The sequence below is a fragment of the Ctenopharyngodon idella genome, chromosome 22 (genome assembly GCF_019924925.1).
Source record: "Ctenopharyngodon idella isolate HZGC_01 chromosome 22, HZGC01, whole genome shotgun sequence".
NCBI classification, from domain to species: Eukaryota; Metazoa; Chordata; class Actinopteri; order Cypriniformes; family Xenocyprididae; genus Ctenopharyngodon; species Ctenopharyngodon idella.
The window spans coordinates 13,945,001-13,961,053 of record NC_067241.1 but is presented as its reverse complement, the minus strand read 5'-3'; the positions used below and the strand labels follow the sequence as shown (position 1 = coordinate 13,961,053).

The 16,053-nt window shown below is 36.7% G+C and overlaps 2 protein-coding genes across 3 annotated transcripts in view; both read right to left on the bottom strand.

The window, feature by feature from the left end:
- ghrhrl (growth hormone releasing hormone receptor, like) overlaps positions 1–12,597 on the bottom strand; it is a 46,340-nt gene extending 33,743 nt beyond the window's left edge. Inside the window, exon 1 of the mRNA XM_051879621.1 lies at positions 10,903–12,597. Coding sequence (XP_051735581.1) covers positions 10,903–10,950 — 48 coding nt within the window. The 5' untranslated portion in view covers positions 10,951–12,597. The remainder of the gene's footprint in view (positions 1–10,902) is intronic.
- A 183-nt stretch (positions 12,598–12,780) lies between these two features.
- fyco1a (FYVE and coiled-coil domain autophagy adaptor 1a) overlaps positions 12,781–16,053 on the bottom strand; it is a 31,036-nt gene continuing 27,763 nt past the window's right edge. For both annotated transcript variants that reach the window (XM_051879619.1, XM_051879620.1), the window contains one exon: positions 12,781–14,395. In XM_051879619.1, coding sequence (XP_051735579.1) covers positions 14,320–14,395 — 76 coding nt within the window. In that variant the 3' untranslated portion in view covers positions 12,781–14,319. The remainder of the gene's footprint in view (positions 14,396–16,053) is intronic.

Below are 16,053 nucleotides of genomic sequence, written 5' to 3'. Positions count from 1 at the left end.
TTTTAACCCAGCGGTTGGGTTAAATGTTTGCCCAACGTGCTGGGCAGTTTTATTTAACCCAACTATTGTTTAAAAATTACTATATGACTGGCTTAAAATGAACCCAAAATAGGTTGGAAATTAAAAATCAGAAACATAATTACTAGAGGCAACAATAATAATCAAAAGGTGAACATTTATTAATAAGCAATTTAAAAAAAGGTTATTGTTTAATTATTATTTATTAAACGTATTAATAAAAGTTCATTTATTAAGCATATTAATAAATGTTGATTTCCAACATACTTTGGGTTCATTTTAAGCAAACAATACAGTCATTTTTAAACAATAGTTGAGTTAAATAAAACTACCCAAACATTTGACCCAACGGCTGGGTTAAAACAACCCATTCGCTGGGTTAAAACAGCCCAGTCACTGGGTTTGTCCTTTTTCAATCCAACTTGGGTTGTTTTAACCCAGTGTTGTATTGTTTAACTGGTCGAGGTTGGGATTTAGAAAGCAATTAGTAAGTAATGCAATACTTTTCAGAGAGAGTAATTAGTACAGTAATTACACTGCTGAAGATGCAATTAATAGCAAGTAATTAATTACACTGACTGTAACAAATGTATTGCTTATTCTTAGTTATTATTAGTTAATGCATTAAATAAGGTTAACTAATGAAAACTTATTGTAAAGTTTTAACAAAAAAACAAAAATACATTATATTTTACATTAAGAACATAAAGCCTAATTTTGGAGCACTTAGATTTTGTGCATTGTGACATTGTTCATTTATTTCAAACAAACTATTTGTTTATTAATTAATATAAAATACATTACTGAAGAATGGAGTAATGATGCTGAAAATTCAGCTTTGCATCACAGGAATAAATTACATTTTACAATATATTCAAATAAAAAAAAAGTTATTTTAAATTGTAATAATATTTCACAATATTACTGTTTTTACTGTATTTTTAATTAAATAAATGCAGCTTTATTGAGCACAAGAGACTTATATCCAAACTTTTGACTGTGACAGAGTGAAATTGCGAACTGATGGAAATGCTTTTAAAAATGAAGCAACCGGAGGAAGAGCCTTCCTGAGAGACCCTCCAGAGATGACAGCTTTGGAGAGCTGTTGAAGGGTGACTTTCCACCACGAGTTCATTCTGTCCCGCTTTGAATCAAAGTACCAGCACTTAGTTAGGATCAAAAACCCCATCCAGGAACATTCTTTACAAGACTGCCCTAAGAACTAATAAATCTAATTCTTTTATTCATCTCTCATGATGAAAAACTACGGAGAGCCCTTCAAAACGAACGGAGCGAGATTAAATGAAACTCAACCCTTCAAGCTCTGAATATATGTCTTCTGAGAAGCCCAGCCAACCTTTATTAGCCACTGCTAAACAATAGCATTGCAGAAAATCCTTTAAAACAATTCAATGTTTTTGTCTCATAATACTATATGAAATATCAGTGTAAAGGCAGTGAAATCTCTACCAATCCCCCAATCTTGATGCAATGCCATTAAATAAAATAAAATATAAATAAATAAATAACACAGACAAATATAAGCACTAAACATAAAACACAGCATTATGAATCAAAACCTATAGAGGACACTATTTTTGTAAGTTTGCATCACCCTGGTTTACTTGACAAAAACCCAATAGGATTTTTCCATTGACTTTTGTTATATTGCAGAAAATAAGCATTTATGATTCTTACAAAGTTTTTCATCGCGATAATCTTCACAAAATGACAACTTAAATGAATTTTGAAGCCTAACTACAATTGGTAAAAAGTTATCCGTAGGCCACTGGTTCTCAACTGGTTTGAACATTTGTATATAAAATTTACAAAAATGTAGGACCCACCCAAACTAGTTTTTTTTTGTTTGTTTTTTTGTTAATACAAATAAAGTTAGTTGGTATGAGCCACCAGTTATTAAAAAATATACGAATTAGCACAAAGTGAAAATAAAGTGCCATTTTGGGGTTAAGGAAACAAAAGTTACCATGGTAAATACACAATACTTAACATGAACTGTTAATAAAACATGGAAACTGATCCTGATGAATAAAATTGATCATACCTGCATGCAAATCCTTCCCAGCTAACACACGAAGTACCAGTTCCGTAATTTATTGGTACTTTTTGGTAATGTCATGACTTAATAATTGACGACATAACTGCGACGTTGCATGCTCGTCTTAATTTCTTTTGAGTTTTATTTATACTGAAGCGATATACAGGGCGCGTCGCCGCATTTGCGCGTGCACTTCAAGAGTGCGCGCTATGAGCACAGTATAACGGCTGACAGGACAGGAAAGTTTGTTTTTCTGAGGTGAGAGACTTTTTATTTAGCAAAAAGTTACGAAAATAACATTAAAAATAATGACACTGTCACTGACATATAGCCTGACATCTCATCTGACCGCAAATACTGAATCAGGACAATGCGTTTTTCTCAGGCACTCAGCAGAAGTTTCAGCAGCTTTCACTCACCTCATTCAAAATAAAAGTCTCGAATCAGAAAAACATAAAATTATCTACCTTATTGGATATGGGTGTAACTTCCGTTAAGCTGTAAAGAGTCAGTGAAAGGCTCCCTCTATGAACGCAATAATACGTTTTATTTTTAAACTGGGTACAATGAGATGACATTATTCTACTCACCCTTCAACCAAAGAACATTAAAAGGACATTTAAAAGTGTAAAAGCATCAACAAGGTACTTTCAACAGGCCATGAAAAAGCGCGATTCTTTCCACAGCAATAACAGACAGGTTAAATATAAATATAGTGATATATATCTGTATTATGTAATATACGTTGCCTTAACAAAAAATGTTAATGAACTTCAGCATTGCGTGATACTATTTCAAAGTGATTTCCATCATTTTACATATAATAAATTGTATTTACCTGTGAAAACAAACCTGGAAAGAGACGTGAGGCTTTGAGGAGAAAAAATTCTTGTTATAACATGTTACGTTAAAATACCAAGCGTTACGTTATTCTGAAAATTATTATGTCTGAAAATAAAACATGAAAGAAAAATTGACAGCTCATTCAGTCAAACTGACGGATAAGCTTTATTTGTAGGGCAACCTTATGATTTGAAACAATTCCTTTCAGTCTTTTTAAATGGAAGTTGCCCAAACCGGAAGTGGAACCCATAATTCGAAACGCAGTAGGCTAGTCAGGAATAAGGTGGATACGTTTGTTGTCATTTCTTTGACGGTACACTCCGCAACCTACTTTTCCCTTTCAAGGAAAGTCTGTTCACTCATATTTGCAACGCCTCCGGGTAGCTATTTCGGGCATCCAAGACCAGGTCATATCTATTTGAATGGGGGAATCCTGAAATCTCAAAAAGTGCTTAGCGAACTCACAATTAAATAACATATTTGAACTCAGCAACAAAATCTGACATGAACTGTCCCATAAATGTTGTTTCTTATGCTCAAATAGCGTTAAAAAGCTTATTTTTCAGGCCAGACAAGCCAATGCACATGTGCAGTCCGAGCTTCTAAAGGCAGCTGCAGTGACGCAATTAATTTATCAATCAGCGATTGGCCCTTTTACTTAGAAGGCGGGACGTATTCTGCCATATTGCGCATTGCAGTATCTCCTATTCATAACTATAGGAGTGAACCATCTTCTTTATCTATAGTCTTTGGTTGCAACCACCAGATGAGAAACACTGACGTAGGCTATAAACGAACTACACCTTCAACATCACCATCACTACGCTTCCAACAACTCTTTCAGTCATTATTTAAAAACATTTTCCTGAAAGTTTGAGTTAGAATATAGTTTGCAAGAGCGTGATTATAAACTCAGTAAGGCTGTGAAAGCAAAGCGAGTAGTTTGGTTTATCTGTTGTCTCATTTAGACACTTGTTAGCAACCGCCTTTTACAAGACAAGTAAGAGCTTTTAAAAAATCTCAAGGGGGTATTACTAATGTATTTTAGGTCATAAAACGTGAGCTTGTATGAACCACAGACCTTATTTCAGGCACGAAAGCCATTTCAAAAAACCCTTTGACTTCAGGATGATGGAAGTGTAAAATGAGAATTTATTTGGGGGTTTTGGCCTACAAAACAAGTCATCCCTGCAGTACTAAATAGCAGCAACAGCCTAAACTGTCTTCTTACATGGTCAGTTTTCGCCTGAAGAACATTGCTGTCGCCTTCCCCTGGTATCCATTATCCAACAAACCAAAATTAAAACATACAACACATCTTCAGAATAACCTGCAGTCATCATCCACATGTTTCTGAACCGGCAGCGTATCCAAGACATCTGAATAGCTCTGTTGCTCTGTGTCTTGTAGAAACACTCACTGATTTGCTGCATAAGTCAGTGCAATGCATGCGTGTAAAAATCTTCTCATGTGTAACCTCACCAGATATTTTCCTGCTAGTAGAAAGGAAAGGTAAAATAAAGTGTAGAGGCGATGAATCATAAGTGCTTAAGAAAGCAGGTCAAGCTAAACTCACTATCCACCCAACATCACCTCTTTATTTTTTACTAAGCTGCCAAAAACTCTCCTCTGATAGCAGTAATCCAGACAGAGCTCTGTAACCATTATACGCTTTACTCTATTTTTAGAAAGTTAGACTAGAAACACCCCAAAATGCCCTGGACTAGAATTGATTTTGTGAGACAGGCCTCCCCTGGGTGCTTTTATATGGGTGTTACTTCAAGTTGTTGCTTCAAGGTTACGTTATCCATCAGGAAACAGCTGAATTAGGTTACTTATTGTCTGGGTAAATCTCATGAAAACTGTCTGGGTCATATTTCACCTCAAAATCAAAAGAAAAAATAGTAACAGTGGTATTTTATGTTAAGAAAATGAAGCCTAATTTTGGACCACTTAGGTTTTGTGCATTGTGACATTGTTCGTTTCAAATAAATAAATATCTATATCTATATATTTATATATATTATAAATATATATATATATATATATATATATATATTACACACACAACAGTTCTTTCTGTTTCTCAAATCTGATTGGCTGATAGCCGTGTGATATTCTAGTGATAACAGCACCCCTTTTCACCATTTGTATCACTTCGCTTGAAGCGTCTGTCATGGCAGCTGAGCAAATCCACCGTATTTTTTACAAATACTACACTTCTTGTACCACAAACTGTAGTTTTAGGCAAGAATGTAGTTGTTTAGACCTGAAATATGTGACTCATATTTAATCATTCACAATTTGTTCAGACGTTTTCGGAAATGCGAGCTCCAGGCAGCGGCGTTCAGTGCTCGTGTACCCGCCGAGAACAGCCGTGATGATATACAGCCATATCGCACGGCTACTCGTGTGATATTGCTCATATATATATATATATATATATATATATATATGATGACACAGCTGCTGCCTGGAGCTTGCATCTCCGAAAACTAAACAAATTGTGAATGATTTAATGTGCGTCACATATTTCAGGTCTAAACACTAAAGTGTGAGCATTTGGAGGGAAAATGTGCTCAATTGTGATGTAAATAATGTCACAAATTCTCACAATGCAAAAAAAAAAAAAAAGAAAAAAAAGAAAGAAAGAAAAAAAAAAGAAATATTCTTTATGCAAAATGTATGTTCTTGTTTTTTACTTTTGATTTGGAGTGAAATATGGCTGTGACATTTCTTTATAAGAGTCATTCATCTGTTATCATGCTGTTTAAAGTGATGGAATCCACTAGTATTCATGCATGACACAAAATGAATCAATCAGTGTTGACTCTTTCTGAGTAAGTGGTGATTTGTAAATATTCAGCCTCATTTAATCATCCTTTCATAAGGTCTGTCTCACACACGCTTCATTACATAAAAAAAAAATATTTACACACAACCACCATGTTCCACTGTCATTTACATCTAATATTGGCGGTTACTAAACTTGACCCGTACACTCTGACATGTTCAGAGTCGCAATCGGTTTGATTAGTGGAAAAAATGAGAGAAGAGAGCCAGTGCTTTTGTCACTAATGCTTTAGATTCTCTAGACATGAAATAAAAAGCGAGTCCATTAATGCATTCATGCTGTTACTAAGACATCACTCACAATTGGATTCAGTGTATTTCAGAGCTGCAAGCTGTGGATATTTTACCCAACATGTTCTTCTGTCCCTTTATTTCTCTGCATGCGTTTCATAAAAACAAATAAATACTATTATTGGCTTCTACTTTCTGGTTTTGATACTGAGCTGAACTGTGGGTGCTGTAATGCAGACAGCAACAATTAGTATACACTAATTATTCACTTAAAGACAATTTTACATCTTCTGAAGAAAATGTAAGTGACAGTAGCCTGTACAAAACCCACTGCCATGATGTTAGGGGGTTGTTGGTTGGTTGCAGGCTTTGCTATGTGGTTGCTAGGGCATTCTAGGTGGCTGCTTACACCAAATTAAAACAGTCCGTTTTAAAGGGAACCCCTGGTGTTAAGACTTGTATGGCTTAATATAATGGAAATAATGTCTCTTACTGAAATATGTAGTAGAAAACCCATGAAAGATTTACATTATTTAAAAAATCCATGACATATTTGGACCGATTTAGACAATGGGCGGCACCATTTTGTTTAGCTGCACAGTGCGTCCTATGTTGATGACGTCAAATGGTTGCGCTCACTGAGCTACTGACACTGTCATATTGCTATTTTTACCGCAACAACTTGGAATATAATATACGATGCCACATTGTGCAGCTTTTGGTTGTAATTTTCAGTCGCAAAGGCATCAGGGCTAAAGTGAAGAGGACAAAGACGCAATTAGGAAGTTTTATTCATCCACATTCTTCACAACTTCCCATTCTTTTCTTCTCCTATCGCTAGTAATGCAGTAAAGACTTACATCGCTTCTCTTGTTGCCCTTAGACTGAAAAATACAACCGAAAGCTGCACAATGTGGCATCGTATATTATATTCTGAGTTGTGTTGCGGTAAAAATAGCAATATGACAGTGTCAGTAGCTCAGTGAGCGCAACCATTTGACGTCATCAACATAGAACGCACTGTGCAGCTAAACAAAATGGCGCCGCCCATTGTCCAAATCGGTCCAAATATGTCATGGATTTTTTAAATAACGTAAATCTTTAATAAGTTTTCTACTACATATTTCAGTAAGAGAGATTATTTACGTTATATTAAGCCATACAAGTCTTAACACCAGGGGTTCCCTTTAAAGTCCCTTCTTTTTGAAAGAAGTTTCTTCTGCTCACCAAAGTTGCATTTATTTGATCAAAAAATACAGCAAAAACAGTAATATTGTGAAATATTATTAAGATTTAAAAGAGCTGTTTTCTATTTGAATATATTTTAAAAAGTAATTTATTCCTGTGATCAAAGCTGAATTTTCAGCATCATTACTCCAGTCTTCAGAGTCACATGATCCTTCAGATATCATTCTAATATGCTGATTTTCTGCTCAAGAAACATTTCTGATTATTATCAATGTTGAGAACAGTTGTGCTGCTTCATATTTTGATGGAAATCGAGATACATTTTGTTTAGGATTTTTTGATTAATAAAGAAGAGCATTCATTTAAAGTCACCATGAATCAAAATAACATCCCTTCCCCTCATCATCTTATCTCTGATGACGTGAGTCTCAGCTCGAGGGCGGGGCAACCTGTCACTCACATGAGATTCACCAATAGCAAACCACAACCATCCAATCAATTCCTCATGTACAAAATCAAGCCCCGCCCTAATTTTTTTCTTGTTCAAGAATACGTTTCACTTGGATATACAATATATAAGAATACATATTTATAAATATAATATATAAGAAAAGACTATCATAACTTCCATTTCACGCTGAATTCTTGCTTGCAGAATAAAGCATTAATTTCTTTTTAAAAAAATCAAACACTTTCTGACCCTAAACAATAGTGATGCTCGTCTCAGCCTGCACAGATATATTGAGAATATACATCTTGAAGAAAGCCTTGTATTATGAATGCAACAACTAATCTAAAGCCGACACGCCAACCAGAACCACTGATTCCATTGATGAATTCCGAAGGGCTGAAATGTTAATGTACTTCTGCAAAGAAAATGAGAAAGAAAATGCTTATTTGTATGGGCACTTAGAAAAAACCACCTGCGCCATATCAAACCACCTGTCTCGCTTACAGAGAGCTCTATTATAACTGTGCATCCTTCCTGGAGAACATTAATCTCCATTCTACAGGACAGCACACAGATCCATTAACCACCCCGTTTCCAAGAAGGGTCCCCCAGTTCAGCTCACAGATGGCGCTTCTGCATCCACATTTACTTCATATAGGCAGGTTTCGGTGCAGTTGCCAAGGAAATGGTCACACAAGTGCACAACCAGATGCACCAGAGGAAAGTTAAGTGCGCGCTTATTTTTGACGGCGAGATCATTTTGAAGCCTTCTCTTCATTCGGAGACAAAATCCACATACACCTGCATTTACCAGCCGTAATGGATGGTTTAAAAACTAAAAGTCATTTTGAAACACAAGAAGCCAAAATATCCAGATGAGCTGACAACCTTCTTTGAGAGAAAGTTAGACGTGTGTCCAAATAGGCCTGTATCTGTATCTGAAGTCATTTTACTTGTTCTCAAATCCACATCGACAAAGGAGAATTTAACACTCCACAAAAGTGTTTTTTCCTCTTTTCTTAGAAACAGCAAATGGCATACTCTAACCTCGACTTCAGAAAGCAACCTTGGGATCAGGAGAATTGCAATTTCTGTTTTCCATCAGTGCTGGAGTTTAGAGTGGCTAAAACACAGAGATGCGGTTGATGGAGGAAGACCATTATTTGCCAGCGGTGGGAAACAAGGAAGCATGTTCTGGCCATTAGAAGAACCTCAAAAACACTTAATGATACTTTACAAGAACTGCACCTCCCTGCATCATATTTGCTGAATAAAATCCGGTACTTGTTTCTTACTCATTTTTAGGTGCTGATTCCAAAAATAGTCACTTTCTCACATATGATGTGCATTTCCTAGCATTTTTGCTTTTGACAACCATTTGTAAGTCTTGTATTATCCTTTAATCACCAGAAAAAATGCCACAAACAAATTCCTCTCTTCCTCTGAGTCAGGTTCTAACTATCCGTTCAGTTCGCAGCTGATTTTCACATGCATGACATTCTTTTATGCCTAACCCTGATTTCATGGTTAGAATTATGGTCAGTGACAGAAGAAAATACAAACTTGACCTTTTCTGCTACATCTGTGGGTGTTTTACTACATCCAAACAGTGACAGAAATCTACAGATTTTGTGAAAAAGGCTTATTTATTTATAAGCTTGTATTTCTTTGACATTAAATGAAGTATTTGAATATATTTTTATACATTTTAAATTATAATCATTTTACAAGTTAAAGTTATAATTTATTATAGAAGTTAAATTATTTTGATTAAAGCCTAAACTTTTGACATTTAACTGCTTTGACATTTAAAAATTTTCATTCTTATTTTGTGGAAAAAAGTTGGGTCTTTATTGGAATTTTTTGTTTTTATCATCAAATTAGGTAATATTAAGCCTTGTGCTAGGGACCTGAGCGGTCACCAGGAGAATCACACCAGGACGAAAAAAATGGAGCGATGTTGGTGTCCAAAAAGATGTTTATTTACAACAGATGTGCAAAAATGTGCAAATAAATATGGTTAAGAGAAAATAAAACAGGTTATCAACAAAAACAGTACAATGTACTAAAACAGTACAAACTCTCCTCATCAGCTATCAAGGCCAGAGTTACAGTGTGCTCAAGCAGCACTTCAATAACCTTATTCACTGTCTCAAAACCCATGATCAGTCCTCCACTCTTCTAGTGACATACGCACATTTTTCTGCTTGATAATTGGAACATACCATATTTTTTTAAAATTAACTCTTGCCTCACCATATGATTAATAAATAGATAAACAAGATGATTAAGAACAAGCGTAGTTAAAACAAATCAATAAATGCAATAAATAGGACAGATAAAGCCAACATACATTTGCACAAACATTTCCATAAATAGCTAAAATGAGCACTTCGTGCTTTCTTTAAGGCCACGCCCACTCAGCTAAAACAGGAAATATAAAACAACAAACCCTATGCAAATATTATACAACCCATAGGAACAGTAAGAACACAGTAAAAACAGTGATGGAAGACAAATTCAAGGTCTCTCCATCACAAGCCTTTTTTTTTTTTTTTTTTTTTTTTTCCAAGATTCAGGGCTGTGTTAATCACGATTTTAAAATATTTATTTACTGGGGTTTCATCAGGTCACAGGCAAAAATTAAAAAAGTAAGCTAAGCAAGTAAATTAACATCAGAATCATATGCATGTAAAATTATTGACAGGCAAAGAGTCTTTCTGCTTGTCCAGGTATTTTAATTGGCTAAAAAAGCGCGGGCCGCTCCCCGACTCATTTTCACTGTTTACAGAGTCTATGAGCCAGATGTGGAAAAATCGCTTACTCTACCTTTAAAGCAACGCCTTAACGGCTGAGCAAACATGCACGCGGGACATTTCGTGCAATAATGAATTAAGAGGACATTGATTAAGATTATATTCTCGCGGAGCTCAAAATAATATTCAGTAAAACAATACAAAGTTAATACAGAAGGAGATCAGGTTAAAACACAATACACAGCCTCATCCCGTGCTCGTGGATTAATTGAATTGGCTGGCTGGACCACAGACTACACATTAAAAGTATTTCCTTGTTATAAAGATGCTTCTCACACAAATGTGCATTGTAAAAAGTACATGTGCAGGCATAAAAAAACAAAGCAGTAAGTTTTTTAAATGAAATGCATCTCATTAGTTGCATGTAGCCTATTAGCGTTACCGTCAACTTCTGTTTTCCTAATAAAGGACAGTGATGAATAATTTAGTTTGTGCATACTCACAGTTGTAAGAGATGTCAAGCACAGGATCCCACAAACACACGAACGCATGTCTCCAGCCTTGCCCACAGCGCGCGCTGACAGCTGTAGTTGGATCAAATGCTTTATAGACCGAGTCTGACCAATCAGAGGAGAGAGAGAGGAGAGGAGCGCACATCATTCATAATACTGCTGCTGCACATGGCGCGTTGAAAACCATCGCATCTCTACTGCAGGGAATTGCAACAAATGCACCTTTTACAGCTCAGACCGGATAAGAACCTTTTTATGAATGTCTGTATTGATATTTCTCAAGCATAAGTATTTGTTCTACACATCTAAAGCTAAGTATCAAAATACTCAATTCAAATTTCTTGATTTTTTCATTTTAGGTGCACTGGCATTTATTTCTTCTATTTATTTTTGTAAATGCACTTTTTAAAAACACTTAAATGGTGCTCTCCGTATTTTTTTTATTTATTTTTGCAATTAAAAGGTGCACAATGTAACTTTTGACCCTGTAGCAGTTAAAAAATAAAACTGCATGCATTTTGCGGAAGAACATTGTTTTGTTTTTTTGTTTTAATAGACACGTGTTTTCCTGGGAAAACACACGCATGGGCGAGTGACATACGTACGCAATTTCCCGCGAAAACCATCCCGACAGGTCTAAAATATAAACATAATAGGCTTACCATAGTAAATCAGGCTAAGACAAAAAACACGTTTTGAAAGGAGTGATGTATTGACTAATTATTTAAAGGGGTGTTTGATCAAGATTTCACTTTTTAAACTTTAGTTAGTGTGTAATGTTGCTGTTTGAACATAAACAACTTCTGCAGTTACGACGCTCAAAGTTCAATGCAAAGGGAGATATTTTCTTTTAAAGAATTCTCTGTTTAAAGACTACAACAAGCTTCTTCCAGGGTGTAACATCACTAAAATTTACATAAACCCTGCCCCCGGGAACACGCAACAAAGCGGGTGAGGCCATGTTGGGCTGCTTTAGAGAAGAGGAAGAGTTGTTGTAGATTGTTGTTACCATACTGTCATTTTACACCGGACTGCTTCACAAACGAGGGTCAATTCAACGCTGGATTTGCACAAAAGATTAACATGACGGCACATGCTAGTGGATGAGTTGAATCAACTCCACAGCAACTACATAAATTTATCCATTCAGAAACATCCAGTTTCATTCTAAAAGTTGTAACTTCTTCCTGAGTCTCTCCATCAGTGTCGACTCCGGTTTGAACAATGTAAGGCTGAACACCGTTACTGACAATCCTCATTTTGGCTGCGTGAGATTCTCCAGCTTTGTTGTTGTTGAGCAACTGAAGCATGAGCTGTTAAAGCTCCGCCCTCTTCAGGAAAGTGGCCGGGAGCAGCAGCTCATTTGCATTTAAAGGGACACACACAAAAAGCGTGTTTTTGCTCACACCCAAATAGTGGCAAATTTGACAAGCTATAATAAATGATCTGTGGGGTATTTTAAGCCGAAACTTCACAGACACATTCTGGGGACACCAGAGACTTTTATTATATCTTGTAAAAGGGGCATAATAGGTCCCCTTTAAATTGTTCATTTAAAAAACAAACAAAATCAAAGGGTCCATAGTGTAGGTTTAAAAAAAATCATTAGCATTTTTTAAACACATTAAAATGATGTACACTTACATGAGATGAAGACTCCAGTCATATCACTCTCTCAGAAAAAAAAAAGCCATTTTATTCTACAGGTTGCCCCCTCATGTTGACATCACATGACCAGCAATGTCACGTAAACCACCAAGTTACTAGCAGAAGGATGGGTCACTATAAAGATCTAATGAGTTAATCATCACATGCACGCATATATACGTATAAATGCATATGTATTATACAAAAACTGTTGCACAGATGTTGAACTGATAAAACTTTATTACATTTAAAGGGTTCTGCAAATTGTAAACATTGATTGCATAGGTTCACAAATACCATAATTAAAATCAGTGACATTCATGAATTATTCACAATTTCCTGAACAACGGCTTTTAAAAAGTACTTCAAAAGTATCAATTTATTTAAAATACCATTACTCTTGTAAAAGAACAAGACCTATTAAGAAAATATTTAAAATTGCACATAGTTCAAAAAGGAGATTGAGATGGGATATAAATATATAAACAAATCTTCTTAAGAGCAGCAGTCTAGTTTAGCTTTGTCACCGGGAAAATTATATGTCTTGAATATTTGCTTTCAAAGTCATTTTAAAAAGCGAGACAGTCCATTAAATGCATATTTAACACCCTTAGTGTTCGTATTACTAATGTTTGATGAGCTCCAAGGATGAGGATTCAGAAATGCATATTCTACAGTTTAGAGAAAACAGAAATGAACATGTCAAAAAATATTATAAATGCGAGTAATTTGCAAAAAATATACTCTGTGCAAGTGCTAAAGTATGTGCCATTTCATTCGATGTATTGTAAGCACAATTACTGCATAGACTGAGTAGAATAATAATAAAAAAGTGCCATATTTGCATGTGTATACATTCTGCATATATAATATTATGGTAGTATTTATAGTTAAATATTACAATTGCTGTCATACCAGTGGCAATTTGACCTAGCTGTTGGGGACTACAAAATTAAGTGAAACTGATATACTTTTAAAAGGACATAAACATCTTATATTATCCAGCTTTGAGTAAAAAAAGAAAAAATGACTGTTAGCTAGACATATAAGACACTTATTGCTTTATAGTTTACCCTGTATGAAATTCTCAGCATTATGGTTTCAAAATGTTATAAAGAGACCTTCTTAAAAATACGCCAAAATACTGGCAGTTAACATGACTGTATGTATGAAAAAAAACTTTTTCTGTGTACTTGGTAAACTCAAGGGCATATAGTACCATGTGTTGGACATCTGTAGTGGAAGTGCTGTGATATCTTTGCAAACAGCAGCCATTTTTGTCTTGTTCGCAGAAAAAAAAAAATCTCACATTGCATTAATAAACAGCTACAAATGAAAATGACTTCTCTGAATTGACCATTTTTAAAGCTTAATTTGAGATTGTCTTATCTTTGCATGTTTACCCATGTGAGCTTCAACTGCTGATATCACTGACGCTTTGAGTTCATCTGTAGTGTTTGTGAAATCCACTGAATCCACAAGGAAAATAAAACACGAAAAAACTAAAAAAAGATGCATCACCAGCAACTAATCCTCTTCCATTGAGTACATGTGCTTTAGAAACCCTTCCATAACACTTAACGCAGGTCACAACAGATAGCCTCTGTGCTATCAGCAGTAAAACATAAAAACCAATACTATACTAGCCCATAAAACTCAAAAACAGAAACCCTTGGCACACAGGAACAGGTCTGAAATGAATAAGAATAAAAATTAAAAACCGTTCACACGAGGACGCTACACACCACCACAAAGCCACTTTTAAGGGAAGTCACTTCCATCGTAGATGATTGGCTTCTCGATGGTCAGGTGGTAGTTGACCTTCTTGGAGAGAAATCTGTTGAAATGAAAACACAGGAGAAACAGCAATTTCTTCATTTCATCTTTCCAAACTTCACTGCCATTCATAAATCCTCTCTCGTGGGCATGGCCTCATGGGATAGTAAAGTGTCCATCGTATGCACACTTTAGAATCTCACCGGAAGAAGTAGATCATCCGGGTACATTTTGCCTACTCTCTTATGAGTACTGTGAATACGGACATACTTTTGACACATACTGTTTTTTGCCTACTCTATACACTACTCAAAAAAATTAAAGGAACACTTTTTAATCAGAGAATAGCATCAAGTCAGTTAAACTCCTGGGATATTGATCTGGTTAGTTCAGTAGCAGAGGGGGTTGTTAATCAGTTTCAGCTGCTTTGGTGTTAATTAAATTAACAACAGGTGCACTAGACGGGCAACAATGAGACGACCACCAAAACAGGAATGGTTTTACAGGTGAAGGCCACTGACATTTTTTTCCCTACTCATCTTTTCTGACTGTTTTTCACTAGTTTTGCATTTGGCTAGTGTCAGTGTCACTACTGTTAGCATGAGGCCATACCTGGACCCTACAGAGGTTGCACAGGCTGTCCTACTCCTCCAGGATGGCACATCAATATGTGCCATTGCCAGAAGGTTTGCTGTGTCTCCCAGCACAGTCCCAAGAGCGTGGAGGAGATTCCAGGAGACAGGCAGTTACTCTAGGAGAGATGAACAGGGCCGTAGAAGGTCCTTAACCCATCAGCAGGACCGGTGTCTGCTCTTTTGTGCAAGGAGGAACAGGATGAGCACTGCCAGATCCCTACAAAATGACCTCCAGCAGGCCACTGGTGTGAATGTCTCTGACCAAACAATCAGAAACAGACTTCATGAGGGTGGCCTGACGGCCCGACGTCCTCTAGTGGGCCTGTGCTCACTGCCCGGCACCGTGGAGCTCGATTGGCATTTGCCATTGAACACCAGAATTGGCAGGTCCGCCAATGACGCCCTGTGCTTTTCACAGATGAGAGCAGGTTCACCCTGAGCACGTGACAGATGTGAAAGGGTCTGGAGAAGCCGTGGAGAACATCATTCAGAAGCCTGTAACATTGCTCAGTATGACCAGTTTGGTGGTGGGTCAGTGATGGTCTGGGGAAGCATATCCATGGACGCACACACCTCTACAGGCTAGACAATGACACCCTGACTGCCATTTGGTATCGGGATGAAATCCTTGGACCCACTGTCACGCTATGCTGGTGCACGACAATGCCCAGCCTTATGTGGCGAGAGTATGCAGGCAGTTCCTGGAGGATGAAGGAATTGATACCATTGAATGGCCCCCACGCTCGCCTGACCCAAATCCAATAGAACACCTCTGGGACATTATGTATCAGTCCATCCGACGCCACCAGGTTTCACCTCAGACTGTCCAGGAGCTCAGTGATGCCCTGATCCAGATCTGGGAGGAAATACCCCAGGACACCATCCGTCGTCTCATTAGGAGCATGCCCCGACGTTGTCAGACATGCATACAAGCATGTGGGGGCCATACAAACTACTGAGTACCATTTTGAGTCGCTGCAATGAAATTTCAGCAAAATGGACTAGCCTGCTGCATCATTTTTTCACTTTGATTTTCAGGGTGTCTTTGAATTCAGTCCTCTGTAGGTTGATGATTTTCATTTCC